Raw genomic sequence first — 27199 nt, 5'->3', positions numbered from 1 at the left:
AGGTGCAGTGGCTCACATCTATAATCCCAGCACTTAGGGGGCTGAGGTGGCCAGATCACTTCAGGCTGATCTCAAGGGTTGAAGACCAGAATGGCCAACATGGTGAAACCCCATCTCTACTAAAAATACAAAATTAGCTGGGCGTGGTGGTGGGCGCCTGTAATTCCAGCTACTTGAGAGGCTGAGGTGGGAGAATCACTTGAACCTGGGGGGCAGAGGTTCAGTGAGCCAAGACTGTGCCACTGCACTCCAGCCTAAGTGACAGAGTGAAACTATGTCTAAAAAAAAAGACATTTAAAGGACAACTGGGAAAATAAGAACTGAAATACTCAGGAATGAGGAGTCACGACATCTGCCACTTTCGAGTGGCTCAGCAAAACACACACAGACAGATAAAGTAAATGCGATGAAATATTAACAACTAGTGAATCTGAAAAATCAGTTCTAGATTCAACTGCATACTTGATCTTAAGGAACCACAATGTTTTTAAGTGCAAAAATTATATTACGGTGTGTTAAAAATAAAAATGCCCTTACCTTTTAGAGTTACCTACTGAAGGTTTTTTTAAAATTTTGTTGTTTTGTTGTTTTGCTTATTTAACCTCTTGACTTGATTTTCTTTGCTCATTGCTTTCTGCTACCTAGAATGAGTAACCCAGAATCTACAACCTTCAGGAGCGTGAAGTTATATTCCATCCTGCTTAGGCTTCAGCGGTCACACTTTTTTGTTGTTGTTGAGACGGGGTCTGGCACTGTCACCCAGTCTGGAGTGCAGTGGCATGATCTCGGCTCCCTGAAACCTCCACTTCCGGGTTCAAGCAATCTTCCCATCTCAGCTTCCTGAGTAGCTGAGATCACAGGTGCACACCACCACGGCTGGCTAATTTTTGTATTTTTAGTAAAGATTGGGTTGGTTTCTTGCCATGTTGCCCAGGCTGGTCTTCAACTCCTGAGATCAAGTGATCCTCCCACCTCAGCCTCCCAAAGTGCTGTGATTACAGGCATGAGCCACCATTCCCAGCCTGAATTATTTATTAATTGAAATCATGTTTGGAATTTGCTTTAAAATAATTAAAGGGGGGTGAAAGGGAGTACAAAAAGTCTAGCCATACTGAAGCTGAGGTAATGGTACCTAAGAATTCATTATATTGCAGTTTCTACTTCGGCTTATATTTGAAAATTTCCATTAAAAATGTTCTAATTCTGTTTTAATACTAATGTTTTAGGGATTATTTAAAGTCTGTCTAGAACTCAAAGAAAATGAAGATATATATGGAACTGGAAGATCAGGAAGATAAACCCAAGTCTTCAAACCATAAACTGGACACTCGTACTGTGTAATTCTGAGGAGATGGCCTCCAGGCTTTTTATGAGCGAGCATGACACACAGTTACATCATCACCGTCAACCTGGTGGCTCCCACATTATCAACCTTCTCCTATGCCACTTATTCAAACAAAAGAGAGAAATCACAAAGATCACTAATTAAATTTTAAAATTGAGAATGGGTATTTCCTGCCAAAGGGAAAAGAATGGAATAGAATGTTTATAAAACATAACTTGAAGGAAAGACAACCTAACAAATTATTTCTGTTTAATTCTTTTCAATTTTATCTCCTTCAATTTTTAGAGCAAGCTTATCTTGATTTTACATTTTGAGGAATAATTAAAAAGAAAAATCCCATTTTAACTAGTAAAAAGCATCTAGCCTCGGCAGGATAGCTCACGCCTATAATCCCTGCACTTGGGAGGCAGGTGGATCACTTGCGCTCAGGAGTTTGAGACCAGCCTGGGCAACACAGGCAAACCCTGCCTCTATTTTAATATATGAATTTAAAAATAATAACAACATCTAAAAGCCGTGTGGGGCAAAGGGGAGGTCAAGTAGGAGATCCTACCTCCATCATGGCTAACTTATCGGGATAGGCCAGATCTCCAGGAGCCGGTTTATAGCCCGTGATGTCCGTCTGAATGTAGATGTGGGTTCGGTAGACAAGCCGCTCCTGAACGTCTTCCAGCATCTGCTTGACTCCAGCGGCAAACGCCCCCAGCTGCTCAGCTGATAAAGAAAGTGCAATCAGCCATTATTTTAGATTTAGAAAAACACTTTCTCTTAAACAAGCAAAGGCATTACTAAATTGTTCAGACACAGTATGAACCACTTTTGCTTCAAACGCTGTGGCTGTATTCTATCTCGGTATGACTCAATGCGCTTGGAAAAGTTTAATGAATGTCTTTCAATTGCCTCAACTGTAAAACTGGGCAATACTGTTAAATTAATCATATTATTAATATGAATAATAAAATCTGAATTTTAAGAGTGCTTTGCTCTTTAAAATGTATTTCATATAGCTTCAGACCAAGCCTGAGAAACTGCTATGGTAGCTTATTAACTGGGATATCATCATTCCCATTTTTCAAATAAATTGAATACCACAGATATTAAATGACTAGTTGACATTTTCACAGAGACAAGTACAAAGTAAAGTACGTATGAGTGTATATAGTATTTCTTTATTTTTAAGATGCCATCAGCCAGGCGCAGTGGCTCATGCCTGTAATCCCAGCATTTTGGGGGACCAAGGCAGGCAGATATCTTGAGCCCAGGCATTCAAAATCAGCCAGCCTGGGCAACATGGCAAAACCCCGTCTCCACAAAAATAAAAAAACTTACAAAAACTTAGCCAGGCATGGTGATGCACAGCCATAGTCTCAGTTACTTGGGAGGCTGAGGTGGGAATCACCTGAGCCCAGGAAGTTGAGGCTGCAGTGAGCTGTGATCATGCCACTGCACTCCAGCCTGGGCAATAGAGTAAGACCCTGCCTCAAAAAAAAAAAAAAAAAAAAACTGCCATCAATGTTAAGACATACTAGTAATCTAGTAACAGCCTTCGAAAAGACAAGGTGTTAAATATACCACAGAATCACATGAGGCCAGGCACGGTGGCTCATGCCTGTAATCCCAGCACTTTGGGAGGCCCAGGTGGGAGGATCACTTGAGTCCACAAGTTCAAACCTAGCCTAGGCAACACAGTGAGACTCCACCTCTATTTAAAAAAAAAAAAGGAGGAAGAGGAAGGAGGAGGAGGGAGGAGGAGGGAGGAGGAGGAGGGAAGAGGAAGAGGGAGGAGGAAGGAGGAGGAAGGAGGAGGAAGGAGGAGGAAGGAGGAGGAGGGAGGAGGAGGAAGGAGGAGGGAGGAGGAGGAGGGAGGAGGAGGAGGGAGGAGGAGGAAGGAGGAGGGAGGAGGAGGAGGGAGGAGGAGGAGGGAGGAGGAAGGAGGAGGGAGGAGGAGGAGGAAGGAGGAGGAGGAAGGAGGAGGAGAAGGGAGGAGGAGGAGGAGGGAGGAGGAGGAAGGAGAAGGAGGAGGAAGGAGGAGGAGGAGGAAGGAGGAGGAGGAAGGAGGAGGAGGAAAGAGGAGGAGGAAGGAGGAGGAGGAGGAGGAAGGAGGAGGAGGGAGGAGGAGGGAGGAGGAGGAGGAAGAGAAGGAGGAAGGAGGAGGAAAAGGAAGAGGAGGAGGGAGGAGAGGAGGAAGAAGGAGGAGGGAGGAGAGGAGGAAGAAGGAGGAGAAAGAGGGAGGAGGAGGAGAAGGGAGAAGGAGGAAGGAGGAAGAGGAAGGAGAAGGAAGAGGGAGGAGGAAGAAGAAGGAGGAAGGAGGAGGAGGAAGGAGGAGGAAGAGGGAGGAGGAGGAGGAAGGAGGAGGGGGATGCTGAGAGAAAAAAAATTCACATTAATTTTGGCCAGTTGCAGTGGCTCATACGTATAATTCCAGCACGTTTAGAGGTCAAGGAAGGCAGATTGCTTGAGTCCAGGAGCTCACGGCTGGCCTGGGAAACACGGCAAAATCCCCTCTCTACAAAAAAAATATAAAATAGCTGGGCATGGTGGTGACACCCATGCACCTGTAGTCTCAGCTACTTGGGAGACTGAGGTGGGAAGATCACGTGAACCCGGGAAGCAGAGGTTGTAGTTAGCCAAGATCATGCCACTGCACTCCAGCCTGGGTGACGAGTGAGACCGCAACCCAAAAACAAAACCAAAAAAAAATTCTTACTTTAAAATCAGAGGCCATAAAAAATTCAGAAGCAGCCGGGCATGGTGGCTCACACTTGTAATCCCAGCACTTTGGGAGGCTGAGGTGGGTGGATCACAAGGTCAGGAGATCAAGACCATCCTGGACAACCAGGTGAAACCCCATCTCCACTAAAATACGAAAAAAATTAGCCAGGCGTGGTGGCGAATGCCTATAGTCCCAGCTACTTGGGAGGTGGAGGCACGGGGATCGCTGGAATCCAGGAGGTGGAGACTGCAGTGAACCGAGATTGTGCCGCTGCACTCCAGCCTGGTGAGAGTCAGACTCCATCTCAAAAAAAAAAAATTCAGAAGCAGTAAAACGTGAGAAAACGAATGAGTTAAATGCAGTGAAGTAACTCTGGAAGAGTAACAAATCCAGAGCGTCTCAATGAAAGCCAAAGTGAGGACAATAAATTCTGCAGGTAAAATCATTACTGGAAGGGGCTGGGCGCGTAACCCCAGCACTTTGGGAGGCCAAGGCGGCAGATCGCCTGAGGTCAAGAGTTCAAGACCAGCCTGGCCAACGTGGCAAAACCCCATCTCTACTAAAAATACAAAAAAATTAGCCAGGTGTGGTGGCGTGCACCTGCAATCCCAGCTACTTGGGAGGCTGCAGCAGGAGAATTACCTTAAACAGGGAGGTGGAGGTTGCAGTGAGCTGAGATTGCAGCACTGCACTCCAGCCTGGGCGACAGAGCGAGACTCTGTCTCAAAAATAAAAGGATAATTACTTGAAGGGTATGTTTGTTTGTTTGTTTGTTTTTGGGACAGTCTGGCTGTTGCACACACTGGAGTGCAATGGTGCGAACTCGGCTCACTGAAACCTCCACCTCCCGGGATCCAGCAATCCTCCTGCCTCAGTCTCCCACGTAGCTGGGATTACAGGCACCTGCCACCAGGTTCGGCTAATTTTTGTATTTTTAGTAGAGATGGGGTTTCGTCATGTTGGCCAGGCTGGTCTCAAACTCCCGACCTCAGGCAATTCACCCGCCTCAGCCTCCCAAAGTGCTGGGATTACAGGGTATTTTCTAAAGGTACCTAGGTACTATTAGGAAAATCATGTTCTCTATGTCAATCAAATCAAATACTGAAAAATGCACCAGATGGACAAAGTAGGGCTACTCCAGAAACCTACTTTTCTTTATTTGTAATAAAAAAGATGAACTATTATTATGAATATACACAAAAACAATTCGTTTTTTAATCAAAAGTATACAATATATTCGATTATTTATTTATGTATTTTGTATTCCGGTAACGGTATGCTGGAAATGCCTACCCAAAAGTGATGATGTGTTCTCTCTGGACTCCAGTTACCAAAAAGAAAACTGACTATAATTATTTTATAGCTAATTGTACCATATTTTAAGATTCTTTCCCTATCTGATTATGTCTTTAGTGACAGAATAAGGTGTAAATTCATTCAAGAAGGGGCAAGGCATCAAGCCAAGCTCCAAAAATATTAAATTTAAGTATTTAGTGGGGTGAGGGAAGAAGAACCTATTCTTTTTTCAAATTCATTGAGCCAGTGATATAACTTAAAATGATCATTTCTACTCATTTACCATTGTTCTGCACATGATCTTCAAGCACCTCATTTTTAAGAATCCCACAAAGTTCCGACAGAGTCTCTAAGTGAATAACATGAATGATCAATGGCCTGAAGACATCATACAATGACACACACAGTTTCTCCAAAAGCTCACTAAAATGAAAGAATAAAACATGGCTATTAGTAGTCGTTTTTTCAGGATTTTCTAATCGTTTAGAAAGCCTCATTCCAGTTGATAAGAATGATAAGTATCTACTGGAAAATAGTATCTGAGAACATTACAGAATGATAAGGGAAAAGTTGATTGAAAGTAATTCTATAAACTGTTTTTGCTTCAAAAGCTCAGAATCAATAAGCAATCCACAGCAGTCAACTCAAAGTAGCTGCCCCCAGACAAAAGTCAAGCTATTACCATTTTTATCTATTTCAGCAATAATTTTCTGTATGTCCCTTCAAAAACAATAAAAAATATTTCTGAAGATGTAATTACCTTTTATATTCTACTTCACTATGAATCAAATGGTATTTTTTCCCCCAGGAGAGATAAGTTCAAATTTTTTGAATACTTAAAGATTTAGATAAATAAAATTCAAAGTGCTTTGGTCATACACCAAGTACTTCGAGAAATCGTAAACATTTAAAAAGAAAAACTTAAGTTGTCTACATGCTTCGTATTGTCAATGGTACTCTTCTATACAGAGTATTTCATCAAAAGTGATCACTTCCACTACAATGATAAAGGGTTTTTCTCTTCCCCATTACAAGAGTCAAAGGCTTAGAATGTCTCTAAAAGTCAAAAGAGCAAACATGAAGAAACCAAAAGTGACCAGTGGATCTGAAAGACATTTTGAGAAAAATAAAGAAAAGGTTATTAAATAGTATCTGTATTTTTAAATCTCTCATTAGTTAGAATCACCGAATTTTTTTTTTTTTTTTGAGACGGGGTTTTGCTCTTGTTACCCAGGCTGGAGTGCAATGGCGCGATCTCGGCTCACCGCAACCTCCGCCTCCTGGGTTCAGGCAATTCTCCTGCCTCAGCCTCCCGAGTAGCTGGGATTACAGGCAGGCGCCACCGTGCCCAGCTAATTTTTTGTATTTTTAGTAGAGACGGGGTTTCACCATGTTGACCAGGATGGTCTCGATCTGTTGACCTCGTGATCCACCCGCCTCAGCCTCCCAAAGTGCTGGGATTACAGGCTTGAGCCACCACGCCCGGCCCAGAATTTATAAACTAGAAGGAATTACTGTACTTTGTGGAGAGAAAGGGATCTAGACCCCCAGGCTACAGAATCCTGTAGAGGATTCTTCCTATCACACCACAATATCTAAATAATTACATTACAAATACAAAAGCATGTAAGTTGCACATTTAAGAAAATATCTGTCCCACCCAACAATATTCTGTTCACACACATACACACACACACACACACACACACGTTAAAACACTCTGCAGTTCACAACAGAATACTTCTAAAATATACTAATTCAATATGGTCATTAGCAAGTTAAATTTTATGAACAAGAGTTAGATTCCACAACCACCTACTCTAATTTTGATGTTGGTTTTGTGAAAAATTCATTGTAAAGTTGGTGTTCATCCTGGCAGACATGAACCATGAAGGCACAGCCACTACGAACCTGCAGTAAACAAACACACACCACCTACAGTTAAAGACACACAACATTTCCAGTGTTTATGAAATAAAGCCTGCGCTTTATCTGCAGAGATTACACATACATACTCTTAAATAACTTACTGAAGAACAGAAAACGGTTGGTTTTCCATAGATTATACATAACGAAATTATGTGATTTTTATTTTCTTAATGCTTTCGTTTCCAGACTTTTAATAATAAACACAAATTACTTTTCTAGTTCAAAAGTGGGTATTTCAAAAAAGAGTCCTTATTCATTTTTTATGGTATGAATTAATAACACTAAACAAAAAAGCACTTCTGACGTAAAAGCTAAGCTAAATTGTTAAATCTACAAACTTTGAAACGTCATTTTTCAAGAACAATACTTATTTGTGAATCTTCTTATCTCAAAATAATAAATAAAAATGAGACTATTGGCCGGGCGTGGTGGCTCACGCCTATAATCCCAGCACTTTGGGAGGCTGAGGCGGGTGGATCACGAAGTTAAGAGATCAAGACCATCCTGGTCAACTTGGTGAAACCCCGTCTCTAGTAAAAATACAAAAATTAGCTGGGCATGGTGGTGCGCGCCTGTAGTCCCAGCTACTCAGGAGGCTGAGGCAGGAGAATTGCTTGAACCCAGGAGGCGGAGGTTGCGGTGAGCCGAGATCACGCCATTGCACTCCAGCCTGGGTAACAAGAGCGAAACTCCATCTCAAAAATAAATAAATAAATAAATAGTAAAAAAATTAGACTGTTTTGCAAAGTTGAGTAAGGCTGATTACCAAACTAGATTTGTCATAACTGAAAACACTTTTTTAGTTCACTATGGGCACCAAAACTTGTTTAACCACATACAGTTTCTAGGGCATCAACATAACTCAAAGGAAGATTTAACATTTACCCAAAACAAGGAGACACTCACCAAGGCACAGTGGTCTCTGTTATTTTGGCTGCTTAGCTCTGCAACAGTGCAAGCTATACTAGGGCCCAGAAGGAGCTCCCGCTGATCAAGGTAACACTGGTGGATATCACTGAGCAGTTGCTGGTATCTGACAGAAGACAGGTAAGATTAAACTTGTGATTTTAGATATACAAATTAAATTTCATCTTAAATCCAAACCTCTTTTAAAGCTGTAATGGTCACCTTTCATTTGCCCACATTAACTATTTAATAATAAGTGTAGATACAAAACAAAAGCAAACCATAATGAACTGTGATCCCATAAGCTTCATCTTTTAAAGGATTTCTTTTCCAAGAATAGGGACCCCACATCTGCCCAAATAAGAAGGAAATCCTAGTACAGGAAAAACTGCTGTCATGTAAACTTACTAGGTCTGTGACCTTGCTCCCCAAAATAAGTTGTGTGTTACAAGAACAAGCTAGGATGCAACTGCTCGTATCAGAGACAAAACCCGATTTGGAGAAACAGTACTACAAGACGAGGCTAATGTGGAAACCAGATTAACTTCTAGGTACTCACTCAGGTATTTTTTCAGATCGCAGCTCTATTTGTTCAATAAGAGTCTGCAGAGTAAGAAAAAATGCATTTAAAAAGCCATCTGTTATATTATCCATTACTTTCTGATTACAATATTAATCATATCACATACTCAGAAAAACTGTAAATATAAAAAAGTTAAAAATCATACAAATCACTTGTAATACCAAAAATTAATCACAGCATTTCAGTATATTTTTGTTCAGCTTTTTTATATCCACAGTTCCTATATTTTTCTTGTTACACAAAACTGTAATTATAGTACATATTCTGCTTTATAATCTATTTTTTTAAAATTAACATTATTGGGGCTGGGTGTGGTGGCTCCCACCTGTAATCCCAGCACTTTGGGAGGCCAAGGTGGGCGGATCATAAGGTCAGGAGTTTGAGACCAGCCTGGTCAATATGGTTAAACCCCAGCTCTAATAAAAATACAAAAGATTAGCCGGGAATGATGGCATGCACCTGTAGTCCCAGCTACTCAGGAGGCTGAGGCAGGAGAACTGCTTGAATCCGGGAGGTGGAGGTTGCGGTGAGCTAAGATCATGCCGCTGCACTCCAGCCTGGGTGACAGGCTCAAAACAAAAATTAACATTATTTCATAAACATTTTCCTATCATTAAATACTTTTCAATCCTAGATGAAAATGTACAGAAGCCTTTAGCATAGTATCTGGTACCTAGTAAACACTTAATGAATCATAATAAACATGATTTAAACATTAATGCTAAAAGGCTACATAATATCCCATTTCTACTGACAGATAACTAGGCTGTTTTCAAAGAATCACAGCCCATTTGTGAAGAGCCTGGAGTGAAACTAGCGGGTTCCAGCACTCACTCCTGAGCCCAGGCAAGCTGGTTCACTTCTGAGATTCCACTACCTACTGTGTAAAACTGATATAACAATAGCACCTACCTCCCAGGTGGGGACCCCAAAACACCAGCTCAAAAGAGGTATCTATTTTTACAGGCTTTTGGTCTATTGTTCTAAAATGTTTTTAGGAAAGAATTCAGTTACATTTCTATCAGCATTGTCTGTGTCATAAATCCTCAAAAGCACTGACCTTAATCTGCCAATTTCTGACAGATAAAAATAAGTCACCCAACCTTAACTTGCATATATTTTCCACATGTTCTGTGAGTAATCTGGTCATTTTTTATTAGCTATTCATCTTTCTTTAGTTTCTTTAGCTCTTTAGTTCACTCAGAATATATTATTTTGGTAATGTTACAGAGTAAAAAGCTTACTATTTTTTTCAAATATTTAGCAAATCTTCCCAATTCCATGTAGAAAATTCCAGCCTTTCCTTTTTTATTTGGGATGTTTATTTATTAAGTATTACAACTTTCCATTCCAATGATCTGTCAGTGAATGCCTGAATCAATGACACTATATTTTACAAAATTCTCTTCTTTAGTCTTGTCTATTTACTGGATAAAGTTGAGAATCATGAAAAAAAATTTATTAGAATTTTTGCTAGGAGTACATTCTAACCAATAAATTACTCTGGGAGAAAGTGACATTTTAAAAATTAAATCACCCCAACTAGGAGGAAGATGAGCTTACCATTTATTTAATCTTTTATGATTTTCTGTCTAGTTTTGTCATTTTCTTCATTCTCATATATCTGTTAAGGTTATTACTAGGTAAGTATTTTATGCTTTTTATCACTGATATAATATAAATGGGACCCCATCACATATACTAATTGGTTACTAATGGTATGTAGGAAAGCCACTGATTACTATATAATCACTTTATAATCGTCCACTACACTGAACCCTCTTATCTATACCATTTCTTTTCTAATCAAATTTTTATCATTTGTATTTGGCTAATAAGCAAAAGCAATCAATCAGGCACAATCTAAATCTCATGCCATCAATTGACATCCAGTTACACATCTACTAGACATCTAGGTTGTACCCATATTCCACATATATAGTCTATAAACAAAATTAAGTTTCTCCCATTTAAAAAAAAAAAAAATCCTTTCAATTGGCTGGCTTTTTTTTTTTTTTTTAAAGACAGGGTCTCGCTTTGTCACCCAGGCCAGAGTGCAGTGGCACTATCTTGGCTCACTGAAGCCTTGACTTCCTGGGTTCAAACGACCCTCTCACCTCAGCCTCCCAAGTAGCCAAACCACAGGTGCATGCCACCACATCCAGTTAATTTTTCTATTTTAGGTAGACAGGGTTTCACCATATTGCCCAGGCTGATCTCAAACTCCTAAACTTAAAAAATCTGCCCTCCTTGGCCTCCCAAAGTACTAGAATTATAGGTGTGAGCCACTGAACCCAGCCGTCAACTGGCAGAAACAAGTGAGGAAGTGAAGTCAGTCAGCAGAAGCAGATTATTATTTCTAGAAACTTAGCAATGAGTAGAAAGAATATATATGCACCAGCTTCAATAAAATGTATCTCAGCTATGTTATAAAACATAACACATATTTATCTTTGCCCCCGCCATGCTATCAATTAAAATAAATACATTGTGCATTCCTTTATGTACCAGACACTGCTACGCAGAATGAATAAGATACATACCCAACCTCATGAAATACCCTACCAATGCATTAATTCAACCCCTAATATCTGACTTGGATTACTACAGAATCTTCCTTAGTCATGAGGCCGCCCTGTCTCAAATCTCTCTTCATCATGATACATTCTTTATACTGTATCCTTAATCTTTTTTTTCTTTTTGAGTCGGAGTCTCATTCTGCCATCCAGGCTGGAGTGCAATGGTGCGATTTCAGCTCACTGCAACATCCGCCTCCTGGGTTCAAGCATTTCTCCTGCCTCAGCCTCCCAAGTAGCCAAAATGACAGGCTCCCGCCACCATTCCTGGCTAATTTTTTTATTTTAATAGAGATGAGGTTTCACCATGTTGGCCAGCTGGTCCCTTGGCCAGGCTGGTCTCAAACTCCTGACCTCGTGATCTGTCCGCCTTGGCCTCCCAAAGTGCTGGGATTACAGGCATGAGCCACGTCACCCAACCGATCTTTTTCATCAACACATAGTAATTGTACATATTTGTGGGGTAAATGTAATATTTTGATACATGGATACAATGTGTTATGATCAAATCAGAGTGTTTAGAGTATCCATCACCTCAAACATCTATTATTTCTTTGTGCTGGAAAAATTTCAAATCTTCCCTTTTAGCTATTTTGAAATATAAATTGTTAACTATAGCCATCCTACGCTACTGAACACTAGAACTCACTTCTTCTATCAACTGTACATTTATACCCATTAACCAACCGCTCCACCTCTCCTCCACCCATCCCAGCCTCTGGTATCTATCATTTTACTCTCTACCTCCATGAGATCAACCTTTTTTGTTCCCGCATATGAGTGAAAACATACGATATTTGTCTTTCTGTGCCTGGCTTATTTTACGAATATAATGACCTCTAGTTCCATTCATGTTGCTATAAATGACAGGATTTCATTTTTGGTACAGCTGAATCGTATCTTATTGTTTATATATACCCCTTGCCCCCCATATACCACATTTTCTTTAGCCATTCATCTGTTGATCGACGCTTAGGTTGATTCCATCTATTTACTATCATGAATAGTGGTGCATTCAACACAGGTATCCCTTTAATATACTGATTTCCTGGTCTTGGATAAACACGCAGTAGTGGGATTGCTGGATAGTATGACAGCTCTATTTTTAGTTTTTTCAGAAATCTTCACACTGTTTTCTGTAACAGCTGTACTAAGTTACATTCCCACCAACAGGGTGTAAGAATTTCCTTTTCTCTGCATCCTCAGCAGCACTTCTTTTATGTCTTCTTGTTAACAGCCATTCTAACAGGGGTGAGATGATATCTCACTGTGGTTTCGATCTACATGAGTAAATTTACCAATTCGTGATGCTGAGTGTTTTTTCATAGATCTGTTGGCCATCTGCATAGTCTCCTTTTGAGAAACATTTACTCACACTCTTTGCCTGCTTTTTAATGGGATTATTCGGGGTTTTTTTCTGTTAAGTTCCTTGTATATTCTGAGTATGAGTCCCCTGTCAGATGAATATTTCTACAAATATTTGCTACCATTCTACAGATTGTCTCTTCACTCTGGTGATCGTTTCCTTTTAAGGTTATTATAGCCCCATTTGTCTATTTTTGTTTTTGTTGCCTGTGCTTTCGAAGTTTTAGCCATAAAATCTTTGCCTAGGCTGTCCGCGGTGGCTCAAGACTGTAATCCCAGCACTTTGGGAGGCCGAGGCAGGTGGATCACGAGGTCAAGAGATCGAGACCATCCTGGTCAACATGGTGAAGCCCTGTCTCTACTAAAAATACAAAAAATTAGCTGGGCACGGTGGCACGTGCCTGTAATCCCAGCTACTCAGGAGGCTGAGGCAGGAGAATTGCCTGAACCCAGGAGGCGGAGGTTGCGGTGAGCTGAGATCGCGCCATTGCACTCCAGTCTGGGTAACAACAGCGAAACTCTGTCTCAAAAAGAAAAAAAAAAAAAAAATCTTTGCCTAGACCAATGTCCTAAAGCGTTTCCCCTATGCTTTCCTCTAGCAGTTTTATAGTTTCAGATCTTAAGTCTTTAATCCATTTTGTTTTGATTTTGTATATAGTGAGAGACAGAGGTCTAGTTTCCTTTTTCTGCATATGAATATCTAGTTTTCCCAGCAATCATCCTTTCCCCACTAAATATTCTTGGTGCATTTATCAAAAATCAGTTGGCTGAAAATACATGCATTTATTTCTGAGTTCTCTACTCTGTTCCATTGGTTTATGTGTTTGTTTAGCAAATCTGACCAAATCACTACTCATTTAAGAAACCACTTCATTGGTTTTCTGCTTTTCCTAAATTAGCACAACATGCAACATCCCTCGTGAGAGAGTCTTTTCATCTTTCCTGTCTTCTTTCCCATCATATCCCACTAACATCCCACATTCCAGTCATAACAACATATAAAGATCTCTCCCAAAATGTATGTCTTTTGTATCTCCTACAACCTTCCCTACATGTGCTGTTCTCTCTGTATCAAAATACCCTTTTCAAGACCACTAGCCAACCTTTTATAACTCGACTATCACATTCATCTAGAAAGCATCCCTGAGCATCACAGGAAAAGTCAGATGTTTCCTGCTCTGCAGACTTTTCAAGAACCAGGACACAACACTAAGAAACACCACTATAAACTCAGAGAGACGATGTCGACCTTTCATTCACGTTCATTTCCTTCGGTATAAATAAAGGGCTTAACATACAATAACACTTCAAAGGGGCTGGATGAGCAAATCTCAGAGCAATGTCCTAGTTATGTCAATAGACTTACTCTGACTTTGGGGGCGGCAGCTCGAAATTTCACATAAAATAATGTGAAGGCATTGTCTGCATTAGGTACAGATGAAGGATCCTAAAGAAACATGGGGGAGGATAGGGAAGGAAGATAATTAGCAAACAAACAATCATTCAGAAAACCTAACACCAACCATCTCCTGTGGCTACTGCTTGGCCTGCACACCAGCCAAAGTTTAGGGAGAAAAATCTCAGAGAAATTGAATATTATTATGGCTACAAATGAGAAATAATTAAATGGAACTGTCATCTCTCTCTCCTCTATCGTTATAACTAACCTTACATCACTTAAATTCTGGTGGTAAACACACCTGAATTCAGTTTCGCATTCTGCCCTCACTGAATGTAGGACCCTGGCCCGAGTACTCTGTCCCTCTGAGGCTCAGTGCATCCGCTCAAGTCCTAAAGGTTTGGTGCAGCCCAACAGTGAAGCTTTAGCACATGACAGGTACCAGTATTTATAAGACATTAGTTGCCTAAACCTAATGAAAATTTTGCAAAATACAAAAATACATAGGTTGGCTGTTATGTCAGCTAAGAACAACGTAACCAGTAAAAATGCCAAATATCACCAGCTTTGAATGGAAAGTTCAAAAAGACACGCCACATTCTTTAGAAAGTACGCTTAGAAACTAAAACATAACATTTATGATTTTATTTTCTTAGGAAAGGAATATGTTCAATGACCGTCTTAGCTAGTTCTAGTCTTATTTTCTAACCTTATACTCTATTAATTTTCCACCTAGAATCACCTATAATCCATAACTAACTGACTTGTTTCTTTCTGTACTGGTCATTTCTTTTGAATATAAGCTCCATGAGGGCAGGGACAGTATTGGCTCCTCTTCGTTACTATACAATTCCTAATATAATATCAAGCACCAGGCAATGCTCAATAAAAATGTTTGCTAAACACAGAAAAATTGAAAACTACAAAAAAAATGTAAAGAAGAAAGTTTAAGGGCCGGGCGCGGTGGCTCACGCCTGTGATCCCAGCACTTTGGAAGGCCGAGGCGGGTGGATCACGAGGTCGACAGATCGAGACCATCCTGGTCAACATGGTGAAACCCCATCTCTACTAAAAATACAAAAAATTAGCTGGGCACAGTGGCGTGTGCCTGTAATCCCAGCTACTCAGGAGGCTGAGGCAGGAGAATTGCCTGAACCCAGGAGGTGGAGGTTGCGGTGAGCTGAGATCGCGCCATTGCACTCCAGCCTGGGTAACAAGAGCGAAACTCCGTCTCAAAAAAAAAAAAAAAAAAAAAAAAAAGAAGAAAGTTTAACTTATGCATTGCATCCCACCACTCAGACAGAACCATTTTTACGATTTTGGTATATTTCCTTCTAATACTGAAATGGAATGAAATTGGAATTTCTAATATGGAATGAAAAAGGAGTGTTTTAAGCAACAAATACTTTGTATCTTATTATTCATCATATAGTACTGAATACTTCTCACACTATTAAATGTTATTTGAAAGTAAGATTTGCAAGGGGTATTTATAACATAGTCATTATTCCCCAGTATAAATAAAAAGCTGCGGTACCTTTTCTTACTTAACATTTTTCGCATTACAAAGTACTAACCTCAGCCAAAGATGATGGAAGATGAATGAATCAAAACACACCAACGAAAATGATCTGTTGTTGAGATGAGTTAACTCACCCTTTTCAGTAACTGATTTGTGAGGGTCTGTAGTGTGTTCACAGTGTATGTCTTCATGAGGTGCAAGGCTTTAGAAAGACACTGTTTAAATTTCAGCAAATAGACAGGATAATCTTTAAAATTAGGCTGTAAGGAAAAGAGAAAGATTCAAAAACCAGGGACAAACACTGACAAAAAGCAATCTTTTAGTGAAAACCAAGGTGTCCCCACGTAAAGCAATATATAAAGTTCAAAACAGGTTTCACAAAGATCATAAACTCCACAAAGCTGAATAAATACTGTGACTGTCTTAGTCATAGTCAAACCTACTGTATCTAGCACAAAGAGGGAGCTCAACACATATTTGCAGTTGTTAGCAAAAGATATTTTCAGCACCCCACAGACTTCAAGGCTAATATGCAACGCCCAACTAAGGAAAGAACAGGAGTTACGGGAAATAAACACAGCAATAAATCCTGAAGAAATACAAATAGAGGGTGATTCAATTGAAGGGCTCGTCCCTTTATTTCTCCCCAGGTAACACTTTCTGTTTCCAAAGAAATCCTAGCACATCAAGATGCCAACACGTTAAAAACCCCTTGTCCTGTTAGGTGGGATGAAGCTGAGTCAGCCAGGCTGCGGTCCATTCCAGGGGCCACTGCAGGAGCTGAAAGTACTTTCACACCACTGCTAATAATGACCAAGAATTCACTACAGCTTTTCTTTAATATGCTACAAATACACATTCTTCCCTTGGGCAGAAATAATCACTTTACAGCACAAGAGGTGATATAACAGGAATCTTAAGATTTCTCTAACACATGCAAAAACACCATGACTTACATGAGATGAGATATATGTTATACAGTCATCCAACTTGGACAGCATAGGTATAAATCCATCACTATTCACCGACAACGCAGGGGAATTCAATTTCTTTAAAGGAAAAATAAAACAATCTTAATTCACAAAAAGCATACAGACGGAAGTTAGGAACTATGGATTAGAATCAGCGTATCTGCCTTTAGGATATAACAGGTCTTTATAATACATTTTAAAAGTCACCAGAATATCCGCAAATGTAGCCCACATGTACAATAAAGGGATAAATAGAAAAAGAATTCTGATTTAATTCCGTTTATTCCTAATAAGCTTTAATGGGACTCTTCATGAATGAGGACACAGTGTATCTCACCCCAGTAGACAATGTCATATTAACATAATATATGAAGTACCTAGAGTTCTCACTTTCTGATATACAATATACATAATTTTTCTACTTGCAAACAGCGGTGATTTCCTGAAGCTTAAAGGGTTAACCAGCAGTCGTACATGAAGTAAAATACAACAAGTCAATCATTTCTTAACCTGATATACAAAGAGCTTGGCAATGAACTACTTTCCATTGTTAACTACCCACTAGTCTCATTTCTATGTCTTTAATAAATACTTTATGATTACATGATTTATAGATAATTATGATTAATTTATGAGTCAGAAACACAGAATATAATTGACGTCGCTGTCTTTACTGGGATACAAGTATACACTAGGAGGACCATACTTTTCTTCAAAGTAAACATGAGAGTAAGTTTTAAAAATGTTTTGATTACTGTCCTAGTCCTAGCACAACCACAGCAAGATCTAAAACTGAGTATTTCTTCTTACAATCTTCTTCAAAGCCTGCAAATAAGAAACCATAAGAGGTAACCAGTAAAGAGATTTTAATACCAAGAATACAATTTAAGAAATACATCTTAACTCAAATTTTTAAAAATCTGAACTGGTAATGGTACCTCCACGGTATACAAATCGGAATATCTATCAGCAAACAAGCTCAGTTAAAATATCACTCAAGCCAACTTACAGACTTAAAGATTACACCAAGAAAGGCAAAAATAAAATAAGAATCACTAACTTTATAAAAAGTAAAGAACAATGCTTACTGTGTTAATAGTTTCCAATTCGTTAAAATAGGAAAGCTTTTGTTGAATGTTTTCAGCCAGATCAACAAGTTCCGACTTGCATTTTTTAAAAGAGAAAAATAAATTATTATAAGAATACAAGAATCAGCACACCAGTCTCAAAGTTACACTAAACAGATTTACATTAGACAGAGGTTTATATCAGATATAAGAATACAGCTCAAGTATTTCTACAATCATGTAGAATTCTCAAATATGTGATAATTATTACAGTAAATTTCATGTTTCTTTATAAAATAATAAATGATGACACTTTTTAAACACACAAAAGCACATACAGAGAAAAGTACATACTGAGATAAATATAGTAACGAGTGTTCTATCTCTAAGTCAAAAGTAATCCATCATTGATCTTTTCAAAATCTCACCATTAAGTCAAAAGTAATCCATCAGTTGATCTTTTCAAAATCTCACCATTAAGTCAAAAGTAATCCATCATTGATCTTTTCAAAATCTCACCATTAAGTCAAAAGTAATCCATCAGTTGATCTTTTCAAAATCTCACCATTAGTACAATCACTATGCTTGTTTGAAAAGTGTGAGTAGCTAGGTACAGTGGCTCACACCTGTAATCCCAATACTTTGGGAGGCCGAGGCAGGCAGATCACTTGAGGTCAGGAGTTCGGAACCACCCTAGCCAACATGGTGAAACCCTGTCTCCACTAAAAAAACAAAAATTAGCCAGGCGTGGTGGCACAGGCCTGCAAACCCAGCTACTTGGGAGGCTGAGGCAGAAGAAATGCTTAAACCCAGGAGGCAGAGGTTGCAGTGAGCTGAGATCGCACCACTGCACTATAGCCTGGGGGACAGAGTGAAAAAATAAAAAATAAAGTCTCAGTAATAAAGACGAGAAAGAGCAAACTAACATGTCCACTACACTCTGAAATTGTACTGAGACCTAACAGCTGAAAACATAAGAAAGCTTGCCTTTCCTCTTATTCCATGACTTTACTAGAAAAAGTACTGTCAGTTTAACTATCTGCATGCTTAGCACAGGGCCTCAACACAGCAGAGTCGAACATCTTAGAGAAATTAGGAACATTTTTAAAAAACTGTATTCATCTATTTTAAAATATCAAGCACAATGACTAATCCTCTCTCTTACTCTGATTACCTGTTCTTTAAGGAGCTGTTCACAGGCTTCATGTAGGGTTCCTGTCTTATTGGACACAAAAAGATACTGTCTCTGCAAAGACTCCAGATGCTGAAGAGCACTGTTTACATCATTCAGTATAGCATCACACTGCTCCTGAAACCCAGACAAGTAATCCCTCATCTGTCTAGAAAACAGAACCAAAAGGGGATTGGCAATAATCTTTTCCCCCAGTAAGCACAGTAAAGTAACAACAAAGGCTCATTTTTCCCAAAATGTTCAGATTTCAGGAGGAAAGTCTGACCTACACACCCCGTTGATTATGTTAAGAAATGTATCAAAAGTGATGTCATAAACTGTTTCAATACTTAAGAAGGCAAGTACTGTAAGTAACAAAAGTAATTAGCCTTGAAGCCATAACCTGGCTTTTCACATATAAGGTAATTAATCACTGGCTCAACTTCTAAAGACTGGGACACCAAAGCCATCCCAAAGAACCAAGTAAGGTCAATCCTTCAGATCACTTCCCTCTTTGAAAGATCGTGTGATGTCATGGAAAGAATTATGAATTTAGAATTAAAAGACCTGGGTCCAAGCCCCAGCTCTGCCCCAATCTGCATGACATTACTTATCATTTCCAGGCCTCAGTTTCCTCTTTGTAAAGTAAGAATAGTACTATCTTTCCTCACACAGCTGTTATGAAGATTAAATGGGATGATACCACACTGCCTAGCAATAATAGCCATCTATAGATCAATACACTGAATGTGAACACTCAACCCGCAGCCCCCAAATCAGCTAGAAACTGTACACTGTCATTTCCCTCATGCTGTCAACATCCACTGACAGAACCATGTTACACCCAACCTAAGGGGCCATCCTGAAAGTCTTTCAGGGATGTTTCTCCTTCTAAAGAAGAACAACAAACACCTTCTAGAATTCCTCTAAAGCTTCTACCTAAACCTAGTTCTTTCTGGAGTTAACTAGAAACTAAACTCTGTGCCTCCTAACCTATTAATTATAACATCATTCTCTTTTTGTTTTTAATCACGCAACTTCTAATAACAGTTTTAAAGACCCAAATCTTCTCACTGGCTATTCTTAAAGAACATATGGCTGTTAGCGTCTTCTTAGTACCTTAATTTATTTAAAAACACTGATTATGAAATGTGATCTAAAACTCAAGATCCCCCACAAACGCAAGAGACACACGTACCTATATTTGGTTCCTTCATCTTGATCCATCTGAGTCTGCAGCTTTGCAAACCATGAGAAAAACTGGAAAACAGAGTATTACACTGTCAACAAGAGTAAAACTGACAAAGTTAAAAGAGGCTACATGCTAAACATCAAGTCAAAAGGACAGATGCTATCCAAGTTTCATTGCTTAGGGCTCAGACAGAATCAGTTTTAAGCCAGGAGAAGACAATTTAATTACATCCACAATATCTACATGAAAGGAAAAGCAAAGGATATTAAAACTTTGGCCATTTCAGATGTCTTAAAGGACTGAAAAAACAAACAAATGAAAAACTGGCCATTTTCAGAGTCAAATAAAAAAGAGTTTTAAACATAAAATATGTAAAAAATGAATATTTCTTCCTAATAAGCTAATGCCTACTTGCTATAATCATTTACAAAATCTGAGTAAATATCAATATTAACGTTATCTAATAGGAACTGTGAGGCCATAACTCAAAAATATATTACAGAGGGGTTTAAGAATACGGACTCTGGTATCAGCTGGCCCTGAGCCTCAATTCTGGCCCAAAAAATATCTATCATTTAAAAGGGGAATGTGGGGAGTTGACCTTAAACAGGTATGCAGAAACGTTTTATATCTCAATTATAGTTGTTAATTACATAGGTATATACTCTTTTCAAAACTCGTTGAACTGACACTTAAAATGAATACATTTTATTGTACATAAATTATAAGTCAGTATATTAGTTTTTTTTTAAATTGAAGTGAGAACAGAACAAATTTCATCCAGAAGATTCTTTTTTAAGCAGTCCAAACAAGTTCACAGATGTGGTACAAGACTACCTTCAAGTGAAAGTGAGAACACTGAATCTCAAATAAGACTCAATGTCAAGGTGTACAGCCTCGCCGCGTGCCTTGGCTATCATTTACTGAGCATGTATTGTGTACTTGCTACACAGTGCCTTTACATCCGTTATCTTATTTAACTCTCACAAAAATCCTACGAGATAATATACAATTATCCCTGTTTTACAGATTAGGAAACTAAAGAGCTAAGAAGCTAAGTAATTTGCCTAAGCTCACCAAGATGCTAAGTGATGGCGCTGACTTTCCGATGCAGGTCAGCCTAACTCAGGAGCTGGAGCTCTTCATGGGTTTGTGGAACTGCCTCTCCCGACTTACTATATATGCAAACCAGTGCATGTACTTTATGTTTTGTTTGGTAAATGCCTCGACTTTGACTCTTAATAGGACAAGAAAAGTGGCAGAAGAAACTACTATAAGTTTAGGCTTCTCATTAGGAATGAACAAAAACCAAGAAAAATTACACACGCTAAATTATTGAAAACTAACTGTAAGTGTTGATATAAAGAGGATATTTGGGTTTTTAAAAAAGGACCTACCAAGCCACAAGTGGGATGAAGGGGTGCGCACGCATACACCAAGGGGACAGGTCAACACAAGACAGATGCGGGGGAGTCAGTGCATAAATCATTAAAACCTCAACAATCTATCAACATCCAGCCTGGAAATCATGTTTTCTCCCTATATCCATAACTATAATTGGGCAATAGATTCATCTGAAACACTTAAACAGCCACAACTATCACACAATCGAGAATGTTCTAGAAAGACTTGATGTTAACTATGGTGACACGTGTTCACAACTTTTAATTAGGACCTTTATTAGCCTTGCCTTGAGACATCTAAAATAATCAGCCATCCTTAGAAAAGACACTGCAGTTCACCTGCTGTGCGGTCTCAATTCTTTCTTCTTCCATTCCTAAGGAGGTGAAGCCCTTCAAGAGAATGTCTTCTGTGGATTCAGGCACGACTGAAGTCAGTTCAATGGGCAGTGACTGGGACGTTAAACTGCACAAGTCTTCAATCGGGAGCTTGAAGAAAGAGAGTCACAAAGATAATACTTAAGAAACTTGAAAAGTCTGTGAACTTAACTCAAGATTGAGTTTCCACCTCAGTTGTTTTGAAAGAGAAAGAAGGCCGGGCGCGGTGGCTCACGCCTGTAATCCCAGCACTTTGGGAGGCCGAGGCAGGTGGATCACGAGGTCAAGAGATCGAGACAATCCTGGTCAACTTGGTGAAACCCCGTCTCTACTAAAAATACAAAAATTAGCTGGGCGTGGTGGTGCGCGCCTGTAGTCCCAGCTACTCGGGAGGCTGAGGCAGGAGAATTGCCTGAACCCAGGAGGCGGAGGTTGCAGTGAGCCAAGATCGTGCCATTGCACTCCAGCCTGGGTAACGAGAGCGAAACGCCGTCTCAAAAAAAAAAAAAAAAAAAAGAGAAAGAAATATTTTCCATTAAATCATATTAGGTTAGCCAGGTGCGGTGGCTCAGGCCTGTAACCTCAGCACTTTAGGAGGCCAAGGCGGGCAGATCACGAAGTCAGGAGTTTAAGACGAGCCTGGCCAATGTGGTGAAACACCGTCTCTACTAAAAATACAAAAATTAGCCAGGCATGATGGCACACACCTATAGTCCCATCTACTCAGGAGGCTGAGGCTGCACTCCAGCCTGGGCAACAGAGCAAGACTCCATCTCAAAAAAAAAAAAAAACAAAAAAAAAAAACTGTATTAGGTTAATACAAATACCATATAATACTAACACTTCAGGCTCTATGTTAAATGCTAGTCTCAAAATATAAACATGACACTGAAGTCCCACCGTTAGTAAGCTTTTTCTTTTCTTTTTTTTTTTTGGTGACAGGGTCTTGCCTGTCATCCAGGCTGGCATGCAATGGCGCCACCTCAGCTCACTGCTTACTCCACCTCCAGAGCTCAGGCCATCCTCCCTCCTCAGTCTCCAAGGAGCAGAGACAACAGGCATGCACCACCATGCCCAGCTAGTTTTTGTATTTTTGATAGAGTTGGGGGTCTGTACATGTTGTCCAGGCTGGTCTCAAACTCCTGGACTCACACTTTCCTGTTCTGACTTCTCATTCACTTCTAAGGAGGAGGTGACTGCTTCCTGCTTACTAGCACTGTCCTGGCTTCCAGATGGAGCACACTAGAGAGCGGCGGTGCCGTAGAGCGACTGTATAGTTTACGCAAATGGAGACACTAACATTAAATAATCAAGTTTTGCCTGACCAGCTGAGCAGGTCCAGGACATAACAAGTAACATAACTTTCTGTCCCAAGCTCTACTTCTTGCAGAGTTCTGGGTTGGAGAAAACCACTTCTATGATCACTCTGATCAATTAATTCCCCAAATGAAACCTGATGTTACATTCTCAGTTTGGAGCAAATTACTGAAGCGGTACAGACGGAGTCTCAAGCTCTTCCTCAAGCACCTGACCTCTCCTTTTCTTACCTTTGGTCTGAATGACACTTTAGACCAGCTCGGCATCACAGGATTTTAATCTATTCTTTTAACATGTTAATGATTTGAAAGAAAGCACAAGAATAATACTAGCAAGTGACTTGCCATGTGCACCTTACATACGTGATTTCATGTAATTCCCACAACTCCCTATAAGTATCCATCATGAGTTATGCCCCTATTGTATAAAAAAGAAAATTAAGGCTCAGAAAAGATAAACATTACATCTACGGTCACACAGCCTACAAGAAAACAACAGCTGTAACAGTAAATTATAAGTAAGTGTCATGGCAAATTATTTTAGCATTTTATCAGGAATTACTAAATTCAGCATAAAGAAATAGGCCCCTCACTACTAGTAAGTTTGCCCTGGCTACAAAAGACTACCTAATATTCTATGGTAAATTATTTTCTCTAATGGCAAAAAAAAAAGGCATATTTCCTTTTTAAGATAAAACTAGTTCTCTTTCATAAAAGAGAAAGCTATTGTCTAAAGAAGTTGACATCTTTATGATATGTACTTAGTTAGTTGGCCTCTTGCTCTTCTACTAACCTGCTCAGTTCCAGCTGTTCAGGAAGTAATTTATCTCGTGCAAATGGTGAAACAGAAACTCCTTGAGCTATACTGGTTGGACAAAATGAAAACTGTCACACTCTCTTTGGTGCCAGTGTTAAAAGAGTAGTAATGGGGCTAAAAAAATTAATTCCAAAATCTTCCCAACAGACATATAAACACTTTAGAAAAGGAAAATGAGGGCTGTAAAACTGAAGAGCAATGAGAACTTCCATCTCAAAGAGTCCAGGATGTGTGCATAACAGCTCAACTATTGCATTGTTCTTTTTGAGACAGAATCTTGCCTGTCTCCCAGGCTGGAGTGCAATGGTGCAATCTTGGCTCACTGCAATCTCTGCCTCCCAGGTTCAAGCTATTCTCGTGCCTCAGCCTCCCAAGTAGCTAGGATTACAGGCATGTGCCACCACACCCAGCTAATTTTTGTATTTTCAGTAGAGATAGGGTTTCGCCACATTGACCAGACTGGTCTCGAACTCCCGACCTCAAGTGATCCGCCTGCCTTGGCCTCCCAACGTGCTGAAATTACAGGCGTGGGACACTGAGCCTGGCCTCAGCTACTGCATTCTCACAGGAATCTAATACCAAGCTATACCTACCAGAGGCCCCTCACTGAATTCTTGAACTCATTAAGCTCATCCCCTACCCATAAGCTGACACTGTTCTTTCTTCCAGCTGGAATGTTATTTCTTCAGTCTTTACAAAGCTGGCTTCGGGTATTCCGCCATCACCTCTCATCTCAGATTGTCACTTCCTTGGAGAGGCCATCTCTCTGTCTCTAGGGCACACTTCGCCCCCGTCACACCATCCTATTTGATTTTCCTTATATTATGAGCCACTGTCTGAACATACTTTCTTTGTTCTTTTTTTCCATGTTCATGATCCCCACAATTATGTCAGCTCCGTGAGGCTACGGATCTCATCTTTCCTATTTACCTTTCTATCTCCAATTCCTAACTCAGAGTAGGAACGCAACATACGTTAAATACTGCACGTGGCTGATGACAGACATGGAAGAGCGGGGTGAAAATGAACAAGTCCATTTAGTTCATTCCAAACCTTCTCCTTCATGTTCAATGAGAATAAGAAATAATAGTTCATGATCCACGACAATGAAAACAAATTTTCTTGTAGAATATGTATCGCCCCCATCACACCCCCAGTGCCAAATCAATTATAAACAGAATGGAAAATCATAGAGCAAACAACTTTTATTATCCAGCGTATAAAAGAGTTTCATGGATGAGCCAAAAAAATTTCCACCTGCTCCCTCATTTCAGATCCATTCCGGCACCACATCCTAGAGGCAGAAACAGAAACCCAAGAAGAACGCCTATTTGAGGCAGAGCATACAATAGTGAATGTGAAGAGAACGATTAAATCAAACCTCTAAAGAAGGAGGACAGAAAAAGTTGAAGATCCTAAACTCAATGTCGGTTTGGACACAATTCCAAATCGTATAAAAAGAATGCTTCGGGCCGGGCACAATGGCTCACGCCTGTAACCCCAGCACTTTGGGAAGCCGAGGCGGTCAGATCACTTGAGGTCAGGAGTTCAAGAACAGCCTGGACAACAGGGCGAAACCCCATCTCCACTAAAAATACAAAAATTTAGCCGGACGTGGTGGCAGGCACCTGTGCTGCCAGCTACTCGGAGGCTGAGGCAGGAGAATCGCTTGAACTCGGGAGGTGGAGGTTGCACTCCAGCCTGGCAGACAGAGCGAGAAAAAAGAATGCTTCCAATATCAAAAGTAACAATCACCACTACTTGCAAAATAATCTTCCTAAACCTGGCCCTCAAAACTGGAAAAAGTTTGTCAAACATCTGACAATTCATGTTACGTCCTGCTATCATAACTCATTGAATTGAATCGCACAAGTACAGCAGTGCCTAATATCCTAACGTTAAGTGGATTAAGCATGTGGACACTAAAACCGAAAACCAGCACTGCTCAATAATGTACTGACCCAGCTTTCAAATAAAATTCATTTTTATTGCTTTGCTATAGGCGAAATAAATCTGATCTCCCATAACCTGCACTTGACAGGTGCGATAAATGAAACTGTCATTCAGGATCAAGTTTTGGTCTCCCCAAGACCCCCATGGACAAAACAAGCCAGGTGATTCATTCAGCAGGTAAAGGACCACGCACTGGAGACTCCCGCAGCAGAGCGCCTCGGGTTCACTGCCTCTCCTGGGAGAGAGTGGGCAGCAAGATTACGCCTCGGCTGACAGGAGGGACCTCTGGGGAAGACGCTCAGGGCATGACTCCCGGGCAACCATCCCACGCTGCTGGGGGAGGACTGGGCGCCGGTGGGCACCAGCCGCAGGACGCCCTCACAGCAGCCCCCGGGCAGGATTAGGGTGCGGGTCGCAGGCAGCGCTAAGCCTGACAGCCTAGGAGGTGGAGGCCCCTCCCACCGGATCCGCCACCAGGGCCAGGGAGGAGTGGAGAGAGATCCTGGGCAAAGCTGCGTGAGGCCGGGGTCCTGTCGGGGCGCCCGAGGAGCATCGCAGCCCCGTCGCCACGGCCCGGTTCCCGCCCATCACCTCACCTCGGCTGGCACCGGCAGGTTCTCTGCCGCCGCCTTCAGCTCCAGGACCGAGTCCGTCTGCCGGTCGGTCAGCGGCGCCGTCGTGTCCGCTCTCCGATCCCAGAGAGCCAGCTTTTCCCGAGCGTCCCGCTCCGCCACCGCCTCGGGCAGCAGCAGCAGCGCCGCCTCCGCCATCGCCCCCGCCCCCGCGGCCTTCAGCAGCAGGGGGGGTGGAGGGGACCCCCACAGAGAGACCCGGGCCACTTCCGGGAGACCCGGAGCTTCCAGCACTGCACCGGCGGCGGGGCGGGCCGGAATGCCCTGACCCCGGAAATGGTTCCGCAGTGTGGGGGGCGGGAGCGAGGCCAGTACAGACGTGGCTTTAAATGGGTACGACTATTTCCGGTTGAAACGTAGAAGGTGAAGACGGGACCCAACGGAAATAGGAATGCCCCTACCGGAAGTCTCTTCCTCAACATCAATAACTTTATTGTTACGTGTTGTACAGATTATTGACAACTGCGTTATATCACCCTGCCAGCAGGGTACTTGGATCTACACCTCTCTGCTCACAGCTGGGTAGTCTGGGGGGAGTGTCTGGAGTGTGTAATTTCCATGTTGGCATGTTGATAATTTCCGCCTCTTGGATCAAAACATAAAGCATAAACTTTTCCAACATCCAGTAGTTCCCCTGCTAGAGAACTAATTTATGGAAACATAAAAAA

General features: G+C 40.8%; 1 protein-coding gene across 1 annotated transcript in view; it reads right to left on the bottom strand.

The window, feature by feature from the left end:
- The window catches only part of COG3 (component of oligomeric golgi complex 3), a 68179-nt gene extending 41382 nt beyond the window's left edge, over positions 1–26797 (bottom strand). The window contains exons 1-13 of the mRNA XM_002749031.6: positions 26496–26797; positions 21778–21924; positions 20042–20103; positions 18847–19012; positions 17694–17768; positions 16591–16683; positions 15769–15894; positions 14080–14160; positions 8749–8792; positions 8190–8316; positions 7174–7265; positions 5638–5777; positions 1899–2059 (exon numbers count right to left, since the gene is read on the bottom strand). Coding sequence (XP_002749077.3) covers positions 1899–2059; positions 5638–5777; positions 7174–7265; positions 8190–8316; positions 8749–8792; positions 14080–14160; positions 15769–15894; positions 16591–16683; positions 17694–17768; positions 18847–19012; positions 20042–20103; positions 21778–21924; positions 26496–26669 — 1488 coding nt within the window. The 5' untranslated portion in view covers positions 26670–26797. The remainder of the gene's footprint in view (positions 1–1898; positions 2060–5637; positions 5778–7173; positions 7266–8189; positions 8317–8748; positions 8793–14079; positions 14161–15768; positions 15895–16590; positions 16684–17693; positions 17769–18846; positions 19013–20041; positions 20104–21777; positions 21925–26495) is intronic.
- Positions 26798–27199: the final 402 nt, after the last annotated feature.

This window comes from Callithrix jacchus, chromosome 5 (genome assembly GCF_049354715.1).
Source record: "Callithrix jacchus isolate 240 chromosome 5, calJac240_pri, whole genome shotgun sequence".
NCBI classification, from domain to species: Eukaryota; Metazoa; Chordata; class Mammalia; order Primates; family Cebidae; genus Callithrix; species Callithrix jacchus.
Note: the sequence above shows the minus strand (reverse complement) of the source record. Positions and strands in the feature narration are given on the sequence as shown.